The sequence below is a fragment of the Myiozetetes cayanensis genome, unplaced genomic scaffold (assembly GCF_022539395.1).
Source record: "Myiozetetes cayanensis isolate MyiCay16 unplaced genomic scaffold, myiCay2020 scf3, whole genome shotgun sequence".
NCBI lineage: Eukaryota > Metazoa > Chordata > Aves > Passeriformes > Tyrannidae > Myiozetetes > Myiozetetes cayanensis.
Genome location: NW_026087521.1, coordinates 64,074,393 through 64,093,437, shown reverse-complemented (window position 1 = coordinate 64,093,437; position 19,045 = coordinate 64,074,393). Strand labels below are relative to the sequence as shown.

General features: G+C 39.3%; 1 protein-coding gene across 2 annotated transcripts in view; it reads left to right on the top strand.

Moving 5' to 3' along the window:
• BCAT1 (branched chain amino acid transaminase 1) overlaps nt 1-14,920 on the top strand; it is a 62,061-nt gene extending 47,141 nt beyond the window's left edge. For both annotated transcript variants that reach the window (XM_050325191.1, XM_050325189.1), the window contains 3 exons: nt 1,971-2,111; nt 3,237-3,311; nt 7,514-14,920. In XM_050325191.1, coding sequence (XP_050181148.1) covers nt 1,971-2,111; nt 3,237-3,311; nt 7,514-7,555 — 258 coding nt within the window. In that variant the 3' untranslated portion in view covers nt 7,556-14,920. The remainder of the gene's footprint in view (nt 1-1,970; nt 2,112-3,236; nt 3,312-7,513) is intronic.
• The last annotated feature ends 4,125 nt before the right edge of the window (nt 14,921-19,045 follow it).

Genomic DNA, 19,045 nt, shown 5'->3' with positions numbered 1-19,045 from the left:
TAAAGGCCCCTTTCCAACCTCCCTGCAACGACCAGGGACATCTTCAACTAGATCAAATGGCTCAGAGTCATATCCAACCTGTCTGAAAATCTACTTCCAAGGTCCCTCTGGATGGCATTCCTTCCCTCTGGTATGAGAACTGTACCACAAAGCCTGGAGCTGCTGACAAACTTGCTGAGGGTGCACTCAATCCCTTAACCTAAATGGGAACTAAGGGCATGCAAATTCGTAGATTCCCAACAACATCAGCATACCCACACCTGTCACACAGAACAATACTAATCCTGTTAAAGTAGCTCCGTGTAGTATTTAACATGAAAATTCTCATTAAATCCACTCTTACCAGCAACTTAAAGCAAGGAAACAAAGAATTACCATGCATGACCATTGCTATACTTCAGTCATCAGCACACTATTTCTCCATTTAGTTCTCATGCTTCCAGCCTTGTTTCCACTAACTAGCATGCAGCCTAGCTAACCACAGTCTTGAAGTCATCTCTCTGCTTCCAGTTCCTGTTCTGTACTGTAGCCATCCAAGAACTTATTTGGACACTTGGGACTACCTCATATCTTGAAATGCAGCAATCTGTTCGCTCTGCCTGTACTCCAAAGTACTGTGTCTTGGGTAAAAATAAGGACTCATCAAGCCCAGTATCCTGTCTCCTGGTTTTGGCCAGGCTTGTGTTTAGGGTGGAGCAGCAGGAATAACATGGGCATGTGTGATACTTTCTCCCCGGTATTAACTCAGTTTCCAACCACATGTGCCTGAAAGACTTCCAGAAATAGAGTTCACAGTTATATCACTTAAACCTAACTTGCAGTGAGGAGTGCTGGGCATGTATTTCATGATGCATGTGTGCCCCTGATGAGTAGCCCTGAATTTTTATGTATCTTTATTTGTATTTGTACAACCCAAGTGCAGACATGCATGCACACTGGTCAGTCTTACCATACAAGACAGACAGACATTTCCAGTTGATAGGGCTTTTTTTGTGAGGTGCCAGATTCTCACCTTAGTCCTTTTAAATAATCTACTCTCACAAAGGCTGTTCTCTTCTTCCTGACATCTACTCCCTAACCTGTCTGAAACCCTGCTTACACAGTGTCCCTGCCTCTCTCTCCAGATACTGTCCTGTCCAGAGCTAATCATATTTTCTGCCATCATAAGCATATCTATTTCATGTTAAAAAGCTTGCATATAAAACAAGGGCTAAGCTTTAGTTTGGTCTGAAAGGACAGTAATGTCCCTATAAATCTATGAAATAAAAATATCAAAGTTTGATGTTTATTTTTTCTTTTAAACACATCCCCTCAATCAGTTGCTATGCATTCTTCAACACTTAGAGAAGGGAAAACACTTCCAGTATTAAGACTGTCCAATGTGAATTGCTTTACTCATACTTACAGTAAAGCTAATTTTTGTATGTGACAACTGTGTGCAGGCTACAGAGTCATATTTCACTAGGGATTAAAAATATGTATCACATCTAGTTGGCCTTGCAGGTGGAATTAACAGAATGTATTTTGCTTAGGAACCAGTGATTCTGAGAGTGGGATACAAAGGCCCTCTTGATGTAATTGAGTAATTTTTGGTCAAAGTCAAGCATGTTAGACACCATGAGTAGTCACTCCCATGTCACATAAGAAATGACAAATTCTTTGATGTTACTCCCTAATGTGATTCTGTACTCTACTGTGATTCTGATGTTCTGTACTAAAACAGAGGAAAGTGTCACTTAACCATCAGCATTTTGTCTGGCAAACCATTACCTTTGTTGAAGGTTGTTCTTTTGATTTAAGTCTCTGTTGTGTGATTATGGGAGGTTTGAAAAGATCACAAGAGCAGAGCCAAAACCTGACTGATTGCCACTAGGCTAATAGTTCTATTAAAGATGTTCTCAACATGGAAAACAAAAATGTAAACATTTTTAAACTTCTGACAATTCTTATGGTCGATTCTTCTTGTGCAGGGAGAATTCAAAGTGTCTGAGCGATACATCACCATGAGTGATCTGACAGCTGCCTTGGAAGAGGACAGAGTAAAGGAGATGTTTGGTGCTGGAACAGCTTGCATTGTATGTCCTATCTCTAAAATTTTATATAAGGGCAAGGTAAGAAAATGTCTCTTTTTTTTCTCTTCCTTCCTTCTTTTTTCAGAATTTTATCATAATTAATTGCAAAGCAAAAAGCAAAGGAGATAGAAAAGGAGTGCTGCCTGAAAAGATGAAGTGTCAGTATGTTGTTTCCCAAGAGAGTTACTGGTGTGTAGTCAGAAGGGAACTTTCTCTCTTGTCTTCTGGTTTTTTTTTAATAGTTTAAACCACAAAATTTCAATTCCATGGAAAATTAAAAAAAAACAAACAATTCCCACTCCCCAGCTTGTTTGCAAATACAGACAAATACATTCTCCCATGTTTCTTTTACTGAACATTTTTTTCCAAAGCTAAGGCACCTTAGGTGAGGAGAGGAAAGACTTTGACAGGGAACCAAATTTCTGGGCCACTGCAGTGTTTCCTTCTCAAGTTTATCTCTTCTTCACCCCTCGACGTAGCTCTGACAGAAAAGCTGTTTAAGGAGGGTGCACAGCTGCTTCCACCTACTATGGACATATGGGAGATTTCTCCTGCACAGGTGGAACTCCACAGACATTCCTACTGTTAAGCTGACTTGATGGTATTTAGCCAGCATGGAGTTAGTTTAGAAGGCTGGGGTTTTGCAGTTGTATATAGGGATGTGCTTTGTTCCATTAAATATGATAAGTAGAGTAATGGGTTGTTAGGTGGTACTTCTTGAATTAATAAACTAGAATAAATGTATTATTATCTGATGCTAAGAGACTATGAGAAACATCAAGGTGCTGATTGGTAACTTCTACAAATGCAAGTGTTGTATTTCTACATGATATACTTTGAAATGAAATACTGGATATAATGTTACTACTCTTGCCTATACAATATTCCCTCTGTTTTGGACAGATCTTTTGTAAGGCTTAGATTAGGCTTTATTTAAAAACAGCATAACAGTTCAACTAATCTAACTTTTCACTGCTTCAGCGAGACCTCCTGTAAAAAACACATTGCAACAACCTTTGCCTACTCATCAGGAGGTCCAGACAGCATGATAAATATTTATTAAAATTGTTGGCAACCATTAGGCATTCATATGTATATAAGGCTATTATTACATGTTACTCTCTTTTTCTCTCCCCCCTCTCCTGCTCCTTTATTCCATGTCAGCATTTGCACATTCCAACTATGGAGAATGGGCCTGAGTTAACAACTCGTTTCCTGAATAAACTGAGTGATATCCAGGTAAGGTGTTTCCTCTTCTGTAACAAGATAAAATAATAAAAGGTGAACATTTGAAAGCATTGGAAAATAATCTTTTTTGTAGTGGTGCTATAGAAAGCATTATATAATAATACAGACTGTTTTGTTTGGTGTGATTATTCTATCAATTTTCTTCTTTTTTCCTTGAGAAAATATAATAGGGATGAAGTGTAATAGCATTTTTCCCTGTTCATCTTGGAAGCTGGATAAGAATTGCAAGATACCACTGTTATCAGTGAAATCTAATACTGTTGTTATAAGTTCCTTTTTAAGGGGAAAAAATAGGATTATGAAGCATCTTAACAGGCTAATCAGTAAAGAAATGGGTGAAGCAGCAAACACTCACTGGATGCAGCCAACTGATCACTGTTTGTCTTTCTTAGCATCTTTTCAATCACACAGTCACTTCTTGTTCTTACAGCAGTTCCTTTCTCTGTGATTTGCTAAGTATCACAGTCAGTTTGGAATCTGTGCTTTATCTCCATGTCTGGGCGTAGGAGCCAATACCATTTCAGGTAAAGTCAATGATCAGCATGTGATGGCCCTTCTTGTTTTAGTTGCCTGTTTTCTTTTCCTTATTTAGTGTAGTTTATGGTGCACTTGAAGACCACCTACTTAAAGAATTAGGTCTTGACAAGTTACAAGCCCCTTCATTTAAGATCCAGTAGCAGTTGCTTGGCAGTGCTGTCAGGATTTCTTCAAATCAAGTCTTATGGTTTCCGTTCTACATTCTTAGCTTTTGGCTCAGTATGCTAGATTTGCCACCAACATTTTTAACTTCTTACCAGTAATCCTGTGATATGTGTCTTTCTCTCTTGCCCAATAGATAGTGACTGGCTTAAGACAAATTTATCCAGCCTGCTCCCTTCTCCATGCCCTCCCTGTTCCCATAGTCACAGAATGGATCAGGCTGGAAGGGACCACAGGGGGTCACCTGGTCCAACCTCCCTGCTCAAACAGGGCCATCCTAGAGCACATTGTACTGAATTACATCCAGACAGTTCTTGCATTTTTCCAGTGAGGGAGACTCCCCAAGCTTTCTGGACAATGTACTCCAGTGCACGGTCACCCCCACAGTAAAGAAGTTCTTCCTCATATTTGGGTGGAATTTTCTGTGCAGCAGTTTCTGCCCATTGCCTCTTGTCTTATCACTCTGGTTTTCCATCACCAACCAAGGCTCAAGAGGAGGCTGAAAAAGTGTAGATTGTTACCAAACATTATTTTTCTTTGACATTTTCACTTTACAGCTGTGCATATGGACCTTTTTGCTTTCTGTGTTACATACCCTGTGCTCATTAGTTACATGCCAAGACTAAATTCATTACTCCTGGACTATTATGCATATATTTACTTCTGAGTTCTTGTCCCAGGCCTTCCTTGGGCTCATATCCAAATGGACCCCAGGATGTCATACAGAAAACAGTGCTGCAACACACAAAATACAATATCTGATATTCTTAAAATGTCAGGGGAGTTCTCAGGATCTTTGACCAAGATCTTTTATGTTTTCTACCAGGAGGGTAAAAATAAAGATCTCTTTGCAGTATCACTGGACTATGGTCATATCCTTTGGACAGTTTGAAGCTTGAAAATTCCAAAGAATTTTCAGGTTCTGAAGAATCAATTTCAATAGGAATTACAGCCAAACATGGCTTTGGTCTCTGTGCGGTTGCCTGAACTAGGGCAATGTATCCATTTCATGCTGAACAACAGACATTTGTAAAAAAGTAAAAATTCTCAGCACCACCACTGTCCTGCATGAGAACCTGTGACCAGGAGATGCAGGCTCTGTATCCAGTATTATTATACCAATTCCCTTGTGTGCAATGCATGCATTTTTAACATTTTCATACTCTCTTCATTATTGTGTTTCCAGCTCTGTTCTCATGCTGCTTATTGTTCTTTCACAACTCTGCTGCATTCAACAGGATTTCTTTGGGTGTGAACAGCTGTTCAGTGGAACTAGAGCTGCAGTGACAAATTAGAAACTCATGGGCAGAACTGATTCCATTTCTCATGCCAATTGAGAGAGATAGTAGTAGAACTGCAATGCACATTTCCCTTCCTATCACTGAGTAGATATTGTGATTACTAAAGGCTGATGAAGACTTCAGATTAAATCATTTACATTGTATAAAGTAATGGTGTGTTTATGAACGAATTAGTCATAGTAAACTATCTCCTATAACTCTTTGAGTTAGAGGATTTAGGGATGAGATCCTTTTCTCTGGGAATGTACTCACTGAAATACCACTCGGGTGTTTCTGTGGGTTTTCATTCATGCTTTGAGAATAAACAAGCTCTTGCTATACCCTTTAAAACATAGATTAAGATGCAGTTTGAAAGGGTTGGATAGAAAGTAAGATATGTTGCTTATGCTACATGATAGAAAATATACGTAAACACTGCAATCAAGACAGCAGTGAACAGATATTTAGTCCACCCTGTCTTTCCTCAAAGTTGCACAATCTAATTGGATAGGCCACTGGAAAACAACCAAGGAAGGAGAATGAATGTGTTACCTCTTATAAAGCAAGACTTGGGTGTGGTGGGCAGTGTAAAAGGGATGGGACTGACAAATCTGAAGTCACAAAGTCTTTGACAGAATTAGAAAAGGAAGCTAAAACTGCTTTTATTTTCAGAATGAAAACATCCTGATTGTGGCATCACATTTCATTTCCTCTTTAGTTCTGGAAGCAGGTGCAAATTGTAGTCAAATGGCAACCCAGACCAATCCTTGCAATTTCTGGTCAGCATCAGAGCATTACATAATACTACTATTTAAAACCAACAAAATTTACAAATAATGCCCTGACCTTTGCCTGCTCCCTGGTTTGGAGCAGGTGGGGATGCCACCTTTTCTCTAGGAGGTAGTGATAGGCAGGTCAAAGACATTCTCTTTTTTCTCCCTTTGCCCCCATCCTCAATGGAATTGCCTCACGTGAAGGTAATTTAATGTTTTGTGGTTAAACTAATGATACATCTGCTTTGCCTTGGTTATAATTCCCAAGGCAACCACACTGACTAGTGGGAATATAAGAAGAAAATCCTTTGAACAAGTAACTTGAGCAAGGTCCTGTGTAGCACCTGAACCAGTGTTAATGAACCACATTGCAGACTGAAGAAGAGGAGCAGCGAAATCAGTAGTGAAAATAAAAAGTAGATGTGACACATATGAAGGTCATGTAGAAGCTTTAGCTGCTGGATTAAACAGTCACAATGAACACCACTCCTATGTGGATCTAGAAGTGTGTTTTTCCTGGTTCATCCTGATTTGGAGATGTCTTCTCCCTGTCCCTTTATCTCCTCTCCTGATGATGTAGAACCTGGATTGGAGGAGCTCCTTTTATCCATTCCAGATAAACTATCATTAAGTGATCTTTTCAGTCTACAGTCTAAAGCCAGTCTTTATTTCTTGGTTGAAAGTGTTTTTAAGCTCCCTGAATGTAGCACTATGAGGGAAAGAGCTCCCAACTCACATCTGCCTTTCAGTGTGTTTTATTTACTTAGTTGAGCCCTGTGTGTGTTTTGGGGTCTCTCTGGAGCATTGTGTACAGGACTGGTGAAAGGGCTTTAGAACATGAAGTCTATTTAGCAAGCAAAAGTGTTTCCTTGGGACTGTATCCTTTCCTGGAAGGATACAATTCTATGCCATAGGTTGCCTTCGTTTATGCCTGGTGATCCTGTTGATTTGTATATGGAAAGATGACTTGTTTTATTTTGGATTACAATTCTCTCTGATTGTACTCTCTGATATTTGTGATGGTTTTATTTCACATTCAGTCAGAATGTTGTAATAAAAAGCCACCTTGAAAATAAAAAGAAATAAAAAGTGTTTGTTTATTGGAGCTTGAGCAGAGGCTTACTTAGGAGAGAATTAGTGAGCAGGCCTCAGGGAGTAACTGCATTAAACTGATGGAAGTGAAGCAGGACTACTCTGTATCATCTCCAGTTAGTATCAGTATTGCCCCTTCCTAGTCCATCTACTGGAATATGGTTAAAGCTTGAAGCTACTTTTAGGCTGTGCTCAAATCAAAGGCAGAAGTAAAGACATAAGAAATAGTGTAAACTACTATCAGAGCAGTGGATATGAATTTTTCTGAGGACAGACCTAAGAATTTATCATAATTGTACACTCTTTCTTTTAACTTCTATTCTTAAACTCCGTTTTTGCTTTGTTTCAGTATGGAAGAGAAGACAGTGATTGGGCGGTGCTGGTGTCATGAAGGTGGACAAGTTCAGACCCTCCGGATAGAACAGACACAAATAATGACAACTTCTGTAGCTGCCAGTGCGTAGCATAGTTTAGGTATCAATTTGCTCCCCAGGATGATTGTTTCCACAATCCGGCAAATGTGAACACAATCATTTTGATTTCTACTGTAATCTCGTTGGTAGAAGCCTGTCTTCTTGGTAGAGGTGCTAAATGTTAGCAATAGAACTTTCCTAATGGTTTTCTTAGTGCCTCCTTATGTACAGTCCGAAAACCTGTAAAATGCTCTTCAACTGCTCTTCAGTTTGGTTTGTTTAGCTGCCATCACCAGCAGGACACGCCGTGTGACACAAGGATGTTGCCTGTTTGCTGCCCACAGGGTTCTGTTGGCATTATCCTGCCTTTTGCTCTGTGTTTGGGAAACAAATACATTTAGCCATACGCTCTTTCCCTTCATACTCAGCTTGTATGGGAGATTCCCGAGTTTGCATTGCCCTCTAGATCCCCTCATGCATACTCTGTCAAATAACTCCGTCCTTTGGGCCAAAACTCTCTAACTCAGTCTAGCCTGCAATATGGTCCCTGCTGGCCTATTGCCTTTCCCTCCGTGGGGATATGCAGTGGCTGCTTGGGCAGTGCATACCTCTCCAATAGTTGAATACATTCCTCCAGACATGATTTGAAGGGCTTGGTCAGGCCCTGCTGAGACAGAAATTCCCCTTTGTTAGGGCTAGTACGGAGCTGGGAGTTGCGGACACAGTGTTGCCTTCCAGCCGAATGTCTAGAAAACAAGATTAGACAAGTGTGGCTGTGAAAATTCAACCACTCTTCACAGCGATCCAAACTTTGGATTAAGGAATTTCTTTCATCATCCAGTCACATAATTTAGATCAGCAAAATGTTTTTCTTGTCCCCTTCACTGCTCACTGTGAAATGTATCCAGCCTCCGTTGACATATGTGTACTGTAGAAGGGCATTCCTATTAAGGAACAAGCAATGTTGTCAACAAGAGAATGTCTAGCACAAGAAGGAAAGAGCTTTCATTCAAAACCTTGTTGTCATTCTGTTTAAGCACATAATTCTCCATTTAACATTACTCTCTCACATGCAGTCTTGATACTTTGGAAGCAATACAGAGCATGTAGCCCCCAGTTAGGGAAATAACTTCTGCAAATGTTCACTAACAGTCATTCTGTAATATTTATTAGCTATCTCCTTTTGCACACAGCTTTGTTGAACAGCTTTAAGATCTCTCTTGCCAAAAAGGATCACCATGTTCTTTATCAATGTTCCAAAGTGCTACTTCAGTGTAAAACTGGTGGAACTTTATTGACACTTTATTGGAGTCCTATAAGAAGCAAAAGTGAAACATTTCTTGTCCTAGTTTGCAGTAGAGATGCACCAGTATTAAGGGAAACATTTAGCACTTTATTTTTTTAAGACTCAACAGTATCTCTCCCATGCTATGTAAGTCCGTTGTAGTTACTGGTATTTGTTAATATAGTTTAAAAGGCAAAATATAATTTAAAATAGACCATCCATGCCTTATGCAACTGTTAAAGAATAGCCTTATGGCTTTGCTGTTCATTTTTTGTCAGATTTCAAAGACAAACCTTACTTAGCCATTTCTTTCTTTTGCTCCCTCAAGTTGTGACTTCTCCTATCTTTCACTGCAGTCCAATCTGATCTTTTAATGAAGAACAGTTGAAGGTTCTCTCTGACAATGTAATAATTGTTAAAATTTGTTGAATAGTATTTTCTTTAGACTACAACTGCAAGCACAAAATGCTGTTTCACTTGGAGTAGCAATAGTGTTGTGTGACTGCTTTTCTGACCATCTGAATCTGTACCGTGTGCTGGTCTTCGTTCAGTATCTTACTGTGAATTACAAGCTGCTGGTAGTCTTTCCTTTTATTTAATTACATGGCTGGAAAAATTACATGGGGAACATGTCAAGAGGCAACATGGGGTAGGAAGTTTTATCCAATGAGACCAGTATCGTAACTAAAGAGTGCCTTTAACTAGAGCATGGCATGGAGCTCTCTACAAGATTATGTAATGACCAACCACATGTGGCTTCCTCTTAACTGAACCATCTAATCTGTCCCTTATGTTCATCTTAGATTTAGCAGCAAAAGGTGAAGTGAAAATATCTATCTTCAGGTGCATGGCAAAGTGGTTGTACAATACCTTAACATCTCAGGATGACGTTAGGGTTGACAGTTACCGGATATCAAAAATCCCCATGAAGTCCTCAGTATACCAGCAGTAATCTATTCAGTGGGCAAAATAAATAAGGACCAGTTAGAAGAATTATTTTACTGCGGTGTAAATTTGAAAGTTGTATAAACCTCTTAAATTCTTTGCAAGTAATTTAACGTGAAGAAACCAGGTGGTTTCATTTGCTGTGGTTTGCACTGTTTCCTGCACTGGCCAGGGAGACACCTTTCCTTTCACTGCACATTTTGAGCTGATGGAGACTTCAAAGTTATGAGAATTGAAATTGGAATGATGACCCACAGAAATGCATGGTCTTTTCTTGCAGGGAAGAATGAAAACATGTAGTGTGTGTATGTTAACTGTTGTCTTGAAGGTCTCAGTTAATTGCTTTACTCTGGCTGTGTCAACTCCAAGTTGTGCTTGTTTCCAAATGGCATCCAGGGGAATAGGTTCTAGATTTTAAAATGTAAAACCTAAATAAGGGAGCTGACAGCTCATTATGGTACAGGAAATTCTTCTGGTCTTGCATGCTGTCCTACTCTGATTTCCATCACTGCGTTTTTATCCCATTAACCAAAGGAAAGAAATAATATGTGTAAGTAATAGAGAGTATTTGGTATTGCATTCTCCCTGGTTTTGCTTGTAAAATTTAGGAGGGAACTGTGGTATTCCCTGAGCTAATAATAGATTGTAAAAGAACATCTGCACATCTTTTCTCCATGTGCCCTATTTGTTTAATTGCAACAGATTTGCATAGAAAGAGTATGGTACATCATAACTAGGCAATTATCCATTCTTCATCACTTAGTTATGGTTCTGGTAATTGATCGTTTAAGACATAAGATAGTCTAACATTAGGAGAATTTGAGACTGTTCAAAAAAGATCAACAAATTAATATTGTTGTGTGATATTTGCATAATTGGCTGCAATTATTTAATGTTTAATTGGGTTGATCAAATGAGATTCAGCCTCTCACATGCTTATGTTTTACAAACACTGGTACTTTAAAAGGATAATAATGAATTCTAATTTTCATGTGTTTTTTCTTCTCCCCTTCATTCTTTTGATTATTATTTTCAGTATTGAGCATGTCCTTAATTTTCAGTTTGGTGAGCATGATTCATGCATAAGAAAGAAGTCCGTCAAATAAGAGAATTTTCAGGAAACTGGCATTTCATACAAGCTGTTCTGGTGCCAAGAGTTGTGGCTTCAGCAACTGGCATTACTTAACTAGATTCTTAACTGCAACGAGGGCAAATTCACTGAGAATTTACAGTGACAAACGCAGGTAAGAATGCCAATAAATCCTAGACTAGATAACCTGTTCAGTGCAAAGCAAACATGGTTTTTCTGGGATATAGAAGGAAAGTCTGGTAAGACAAAAGCAAGGTAGGGAGATATTCTCTGCTCAGACATTGTTTACACCTGTTCAACTATCTCAAGCCAAAAAGCAGTTGTCCTCCACTGCTCTTCTTTGCCAAATTCAACATAGAGATATCAAAGATCCCCTTCTGGATACTTATTTTATACTTATTTATCGTCAGGCATGAAGACCAGTAATTTGGAAAAATGTGATTTTTGAAATTAATTTGGAATGCAAGTTATTTGAAATGTCTGCCTAATACATGGCATTCCAAGGAGGTATAGAGAAGAACAGCTGGGACTGATTTTATAGCTTCCTAATTAGAGGAGGAACCCTCTTGAATTCAATGGCCTCTCCAGAACAATCTGCATAATCTCAACAGATTTCATAGTGTGAACTGTCTGTTGATAGTGCCTTGCTATGGAATAGAATATAGAGGTGGTAGCACAGCCTGCCAGACTGGAAACACCCCATGGGTGCTGAGTTCTCATGTTTTAATGTCAGGCTTCATATCCTGAGAGGTGGGCAGGTGTAAATGATAGCTGAGCATGTCCTGCAGTGGGCTCTCCCTTGCTGTTTTTCTCTGCCTTCCACGTGGACTTGCAGCTCCTTTTCCCTAGCCTTCTGTCATCATGCCACTTAGTCTCATACCTAAAAGTGACCATTTAAGCAAATCTTCATTCCTTTAGCTTTTAGCAATAGTTGCAGTTAAAAAAACAAACAAATAAACACACACCCTCCTCCAAAAAAAAACCTTTTTGTTCATATTCCAGGTGTTGAGGGATCAGAATTGTGCTTTACCACCCATGTAATACCTGAACAAACTGCTACTGACTTTGTGAGCCTGGACAAGTTATCTAACCTCTTTGTAAGTGTAGATAAATAGTACTACCAGTGATACTGCTATTAATTCTAATCCAAACTTCTGCATAAAAATTATTTTATTACAGATCAAATAAGCTATCCAGACAAAGCTTTTTAAGCAGTGAGAAAGATGCCACGTAGAGTCCAGTTTTTCAAGGATTACTTTAGAGTAGAGCCATTTTGATCATGGAGGAGAAAAATGTTATCTGAATTAGAAATACATTTAAGATTTGCTGCATGAACCCGTAAATGAGTAACAGGTGTAGTTCAGAATGCGAAGCAGCATACACAAAGATCCTGACAAGAGAATTCACCTCAAACAGGGCTATGCTATTTAAAAGGGATGCTTGAAGGAAGGATTATACCTCTCAGTGTAAAGTCATTAGCATGGGACTATTTTAGAGGTGCACTTAGTCATGTAGCACTGAGACAGACTTCTTTGTCAATCTTGACAAGAGATTTTCTGAACTGCAAAATTTGGAAGTGTGGAAGAGCTGTGTTTTACTGTATTTTGTCACTGTCCTCAAGATCTGGAAAAATAATTCATAGGTCCTAAATCATTTAAGCTAAATAACTTCTTAATAAGTATTTGTATTTTTAGCCATTAGAGCAGAAGAGAATTACTGGCATTGCATTGGTGAAAAATACTTTTGTAGTAGTCCTCCTGTCCATGCCTTGCTTTGAGCATGATGCTTAGTAGGAATTCCAGGATGTTTTCCCTGACTGTGCAAAATCTGAGTGCCATCTACAGCACACTTGGCAAATATATCCCCAGCTCCATAAACAGAACTAACCTGGTCATTACCTTGAGGTAGAACAGTCAGGTTACATTAGGTCTTAGCAGGTGAGGAACAATACTGAATTTGAATAGTCAAGGCTTAGATTTGGAGTAAAGTTTTGGAATAACTAGCCCAGATAAAAATCTCATTAATCGCACTAGCAAGATTAACCACACCCAAATATACTAAAAATAAGGTTATTTATATTTGCTAGTAATAACAGCTTGGTTATATTCTTATGCCTCTCTCTGAACATTAATTTATACTGTTTGCTTATCTTGAACGTTAATTTATTGTGTCTGATTTTTACCACAATCCTGAATTTTCACACCATGCTTTAAAAAAAGACTCTTAAATTTCATCTTCATAGAAAGATCTTAAGGGAGGATTTAAGACCTTGATGTAGAATGTTGAAGTCTTTAAAATGCCTGCTGGGTAATGTTAAGGTAGAAACAGAGAAGACAACTTTGTGGAAGTATTTAACTCCAGTGTTCCAAGTTTTTTCAACAATGGTCATTTTTGGTTTTTACCAAAGAGGTACACAGGGAATAACAGGTAAAATAAGTGTATTGCTTGTTTTTCTAAGAAAGAGTTGGGAAAGTTTCTTAAGAGCTGGTTCTCTTAATAACACTGACTCTTCATAGTTTTTGATTCTGTCAGGCTTAGAGCAGTCATTTCAGGGTGAGATGCAGGAGCTCAGAAGCTATCTCAGGAGGTACTGTCTTGCAGAAACAGATTTTCTTTCATTTTATGATCCAAGTGATCGAGAGATGACCATGGAATCTTTGACATTTTGCACCTTTTTATAAAAATTTTGCTTTTCATTTTAGAATTCTTATACAGTGTTGCTGAACTATTATCTTATACTATCATATCTCAGTACCTTCTAGGAAGAAAGCAAACATCCTTATTCTTTGTGGAATCACCTTCCTTCTGTATGCCAAATTCCCTCTCCACTATGATTTGGTTGCCACTAGAATCGTGACCACTTCAGGTGAAATAGCAGGTTTTTTTCCTCTACTGCACCCTACTAGTGCACTCCTCTGGGGCTTTAGTAAGTACTAAGTGTTTGCAGCAAATGCCAGAGCAAAAGGTAAAGTGAAAAGTCTCTTGTTTCCAGAACAGCTGCACCAGTAGTGAGAGTAAAAACAGTCAGTGAATGCAGGAGGTCGGAAGAGCGTCATTACCATTCTCGTTCGGTCCAGGAGAGAGACTACCCAGTTGTACCAAAAATCTAGCAGGATAGTAGATGTTCTTACTCAGTTGCTGAAATACCTACATCTGTGCCTACATTTTCATAACCTGGGCCCTCTTATCTTAGCTGAAACCTGCACCACACTTTTATATGTTGTAAACCAGTAAAATGTTAGATCAGAACAAACACGTAATGCTCCAGATCATCTAACAGGTCAGTGGCCTATTCTCTTCCCATAATTTGTATTAATTTTCTAAATAATTGTTGACTAGAACTGCAAGTAGGAGACAAATGCATCATTAACACTATTTCATAGTCGAGGACATTGACAAAGAGCTGATCTATTCCCTCTGTCTCCAGGGAGAGGGCTTGGCCACTAAGTAGAGAGTGACAGAATGAAAAATGTTCTTTGCCATAATGGAGATGAGTAAGAGTTTTTTCTGAAGCTATTTACCAACAATTTCTGTCAAAGCAGAAATTTGGAAAGACAGATGTCCTGACCTACTTGACCTTTGAGGCATTTAGAAGGGTGCAGTAGTAGTTATTGAAATTGTAGCATATAAGCAGTGGGAAATTAGCAACTTACAGAGGGAGAAGTAAACACCTCTGAAGGGTCTCTGTTTTCTGGAATGTTTAAAGTTAACTGGGAATTTTACAAGGATCTGAAGCATATAAAAGCAGTAAAGGGCAGATGTGTGAAAAAGTACTGGATAAACTAAAGGAAACTCTACCTCATTCTTCTCTAAAGGTTTTGTAGAAGCACAATTAAGCGCTCCTAATGGCATTGTTACGTACCGACCATCTGGCATGAAAGAAGCACTATATTTGTATGTCTATAAATCCTGTAATAACTGTATTTTGCTGGCAGTAGAAGCAGTCTATACTATTTGCAGTTTTCCTCATCAAATCTGTAATTATGCAATGTTTCTGTCTCCAATAAAGGAATATAATGGGCACCTGTTTGTGACATGTTATGAAATCATCACTGTTGACAACAGCTCAGCATAATTATCCCATAGCATGGGAGCACCTATGAAACACATTCTTGAAGTCTGGATTTAAAGAAAAAAAGGGCTTCTGAATGAATTGGGGCATGTAAGAACAGCAAAGCAAGACTCAAGTGGCCGACATGCATCTATCCTGCCAAGCCTGGAGGCTGAGCCAGTTGTCTCACTTACAGTAAAATGCTGGACAAATTAAGCAGCAAAACTACCTACCTGCTAACCATGTAGTTGTGAAGCAGTTTTTAATATGCCAGGACTGTGTAGCTGTGATTGAATACAGCTCCCATTCTAAGGGTTTCGGGGCGATGAACTCAGGGGAGAGAAGAACACCAGAAAACAGCTTTATAGTTTGAGCACTTACTTTACAGGGCAATTTTAAACAGTCATTACTCTAAAATATGTCAACCAATGGGAAGCCCTTTGAAGACAGAAAACACTGAAAAGTGAGTGTCATTAAAATCTTGACATTTGCCATGTGTGGTGGTTGTATTTACCAAAAAACTTGATGTATTCCTGCTTTTCAGTGCAGGCAATAATGTGATTAAAGTCAGTACTGATCCATGCTGTGGTAAAATAAACATTAGGATACATTTTCCACCTGGTTTGGTTCTCAGTGACCAGGAAAGCTGGCATGGATACAGGGCACTTTAAAGAAGCTGTAGATAGGTAAGTACTAAGTTATTAATTACTGCTGGGAGAATGAACCTAACATGTCAGAATCAGACTTTATTCCTGTAGTTTTGGCCTCTTCACTTTCATCCTAAGGGAACCTTTCTTAACTGTAATTCTAGCTTGAGTTCCAGCTTTCAAAACTCACTAGTAATAAAAAACAGAGGACTTCTCCTACAAGGTGCTGAGTGGGTTTCAGAGGCAGACCTGTGCCTTTTAGCTACATTTAAAAAGACCTCTTTTTTTTTTTTTTTCTTCTTCCATTTGAAACATCTCAGTAGCTGGCAATAGTTCTGTCCAATAAAGCACTTGGAGTATCACCACCAGCACTGTGCTCTTGGGGATGGAGAGCACCAGTTTTGAGGGCTCTGATCTGGGATGCAAACTCTTGTGAAGATGTGACCAAAAAAAAAATCAGTTTTAAAAGAATATAAGGGGAGGACAAAGCAGAAGGAAAGTAACCTACATTGTGCACTTACAAATAGGGCAAGGAAACAAACCTTGAGGATTCCAATATAGGCAGTCAATATTAGAATTAGAAATGCCAGTTTTGAGGGTATATTACCTGAAATGTGGAGAACCAGTTTTTCTTCTTCATTTACTTTGGCTCAGTGTTCTGATATTGGGGCATCACAGTGGTGATTTTAACAGCTGTTAAAGAATTGCCCTGTTGCAAAAAGGAGCAAAATTTTCTGTAGTGGTACCTTTGCTGTTCTAAATGCTTCTCCAGTGAGGAACTTGTAAAAGAAGATACAAGAATGTCAAAATAGTCTACTTCTCTGCCTCCAAACGGAATGATTTTTAATGCCAGGTAAGACAATGTTTGTCCTGCTCTACCTGCAGGTCATGTTATACTGTATCTGTACAAATTTGGGATACTAAAATCTGAGCCTTGCCAATACCAGTTTATATAACAAGACAAAGAAGTTCATCTTAACTCATAAAAGTTCTTGTGGGTCATTCAAAGAAATTGTGTTTCGAAATTTTTTCAGAACAACCACTGTTTTATAACTTTTTCCCCCCCATTTTGTGCACAACGTGATTCTTTTAGAATTATGAGCAGACCAGCCCTCTTCAGTACACAGCTTGTATTCAAGGAACCCTCAGGGTCTGCCCAAAGGCAGATGTAGGCAAAGCCCCGGTCTAGGTGGGGCCTGTGCAGCTGAAGCTGTGGCCTGAAGCGGAAATTTTGTACATCACAGGATTGTTGAGTGTAAGGGAGGTGATTTTATACCTGCCCTTTACAGATGTACAAATTAAATACATGCTGGGAGGCTGCCACTACCAGAAACATCATCACCTGATGAAATCCATCTAGTGTGCCACCTCTAGACTGAAAATCAAGACTTGTGATTTACCTGCCTTTCCGGTGAAGTTTACATAGACCATCACCAAGCAGAGACAGTGGAAACTTCAAATTCAACTGGCATTAGCTCAGACCCTAACTTCAGATGACTTTTATGCTCTGAGCATGATGAAGAAAACACTTCCACTCTTCTTACTTCCAGCTGCTCTGTCATGACCTTCCCTTTGTGGCATTTCTGGCACTAGAGCAGTTGCAGCAAAACCAAATCATCACCTGACCACAGGAAGCCAAAAGCATATGCCCAGGAAGAGCAGGACTGCTCTCTTATCCACAGCAGCATTTCTAAGGAGCTGAAGCTAGTTAAAAAGTCACACCCATGTGAAAGGTCAGGGTTTGAATGTCTTCCAGGTGCTACCACATTTATTACTACTCTTACAGTTTTATGCAGCAGACCTCGCTTAAGTCATTGCTGAATTCTCTGTTCTTTTCTAATTTTACCTTCCTTTAGCTCATACAGACCTTGTGCCTGAGCAAAGTGTGTCATATCTGCTTTACTGTGAAGTCCCAGGTTGGAAAACAAAGGAACTTCTAAAGATTTTCTATCTCGATCATGAGGGCATGGCTGAAAACTGATTAAAACCAAGTTAGTGAAAAATACTCCCATCTTTTTAGGAAATCTTTGTGCTTTCAAATTTGCAGAGAAGTGCCACACATCAACCTGCTGTCCCAATACCTTTTACCTCTAGGGATGGGATTCTGTCCTTCCCATCGCTCTGGATCCTACCAGCAAAGACTCACTTTGCTTATAAATGTAATACAATTTCCTTCCTCCATTGCAGAGTCCGTCCTTACTTGTATTAGCGAAAGAACACAAAATCTGAGAGGTTTGTCAGTTGTTTATATTCCTGTAATGAAAATCCACCTCCACAAATAGCAACCTCTGAGCCTAACTTGTAGCACAGGTTCCCTTTACTGCTCACACCTTTTGCAGGTGGAATGTTTTTGTGGCTCTTGAGCAAAAAAATTATTGAGTCTGATCTAAATTCAAGGTTAGAAATACTCCCTAATCTCTCCTGTCAGTCACTTTTTTTACAGAGGTTTCTCCCTCTGAAGGGGTAGGTCAGTAACTCAGTGGGGGGACAGACCCCACCTGTCCTCAATTTGTTGTAATCAAACTGTATCCTTCGTTGTCAGGTGGCAGCAATCTTCACACACTTCCACAGCCCGGCAAAGTCATTATTAGGCTCTTGAAGCTGAGAGAGGAGTTGGTTATCAGAGGCATGTTGCCTTACTAAGAGAAATTACATTTTCTTTTGCGCTCTTTTTGTATCTTCTTTTACCGTCGCTGACCCTGTTGGGCTGGGAAGTGCCAATAGCTGCTGTCAGGTGAGTCACTGATCCAAAGATCTGCAAATTTCTCAATGGCTGTGCCAGGGATTTTTCAGACTGCTGAGTTTGTAGCCTCTGTGTGTGTTAAGGTGGGGAGCAAAGTTAGTGTTGTATATGTTTTTCTGAAAGAACAAGCAAACACTGTTTTGGGTGTGTAGGGCTTGTTTGCCTGGCACACTTGAGGAAACCTGAGTGAGGAATTTGCCTTTTGCTATTTGGTCCCACCACATTCCTGAAATGAGGCTTCTTTTTAACAACTAAACAGGCTGAAGACATGCTGACTTAATTGCCTGTATTTTTGGTGACATGGAAATAATCTTGTGAGCCCCCAAATGCTTCATGGTTTTTCCCCTCCTGCAGTATAATTTCCAGAGAGGCAAAGGGTAATTTATTTTATTTTATTTAGTTCAGGAAAACAAGACTGCAGTCTGCCAGCCCGGGCAGAGGCTTATTTAACAGCATGTGCATGAAAGCTTTGTAGCTGATATTGCCATTATCTGTATGAACCCTAACCAATCAGCACATTTTTTTGGATCAGAAAGATAAATGTTACTGAGTTTCTGCCTTGCAACTTCTCACCTCTGCTAAGGTGAGTCTTAAGAGCTTGATTGTACCTTTTAGTGATGTTTAAGCCTCAGAAGCGTTCTCTTTGTTAGTCTACACACCACTACATGCAAGCAGCACAAAGAAGAACTCCTTATTCCACATTTCAT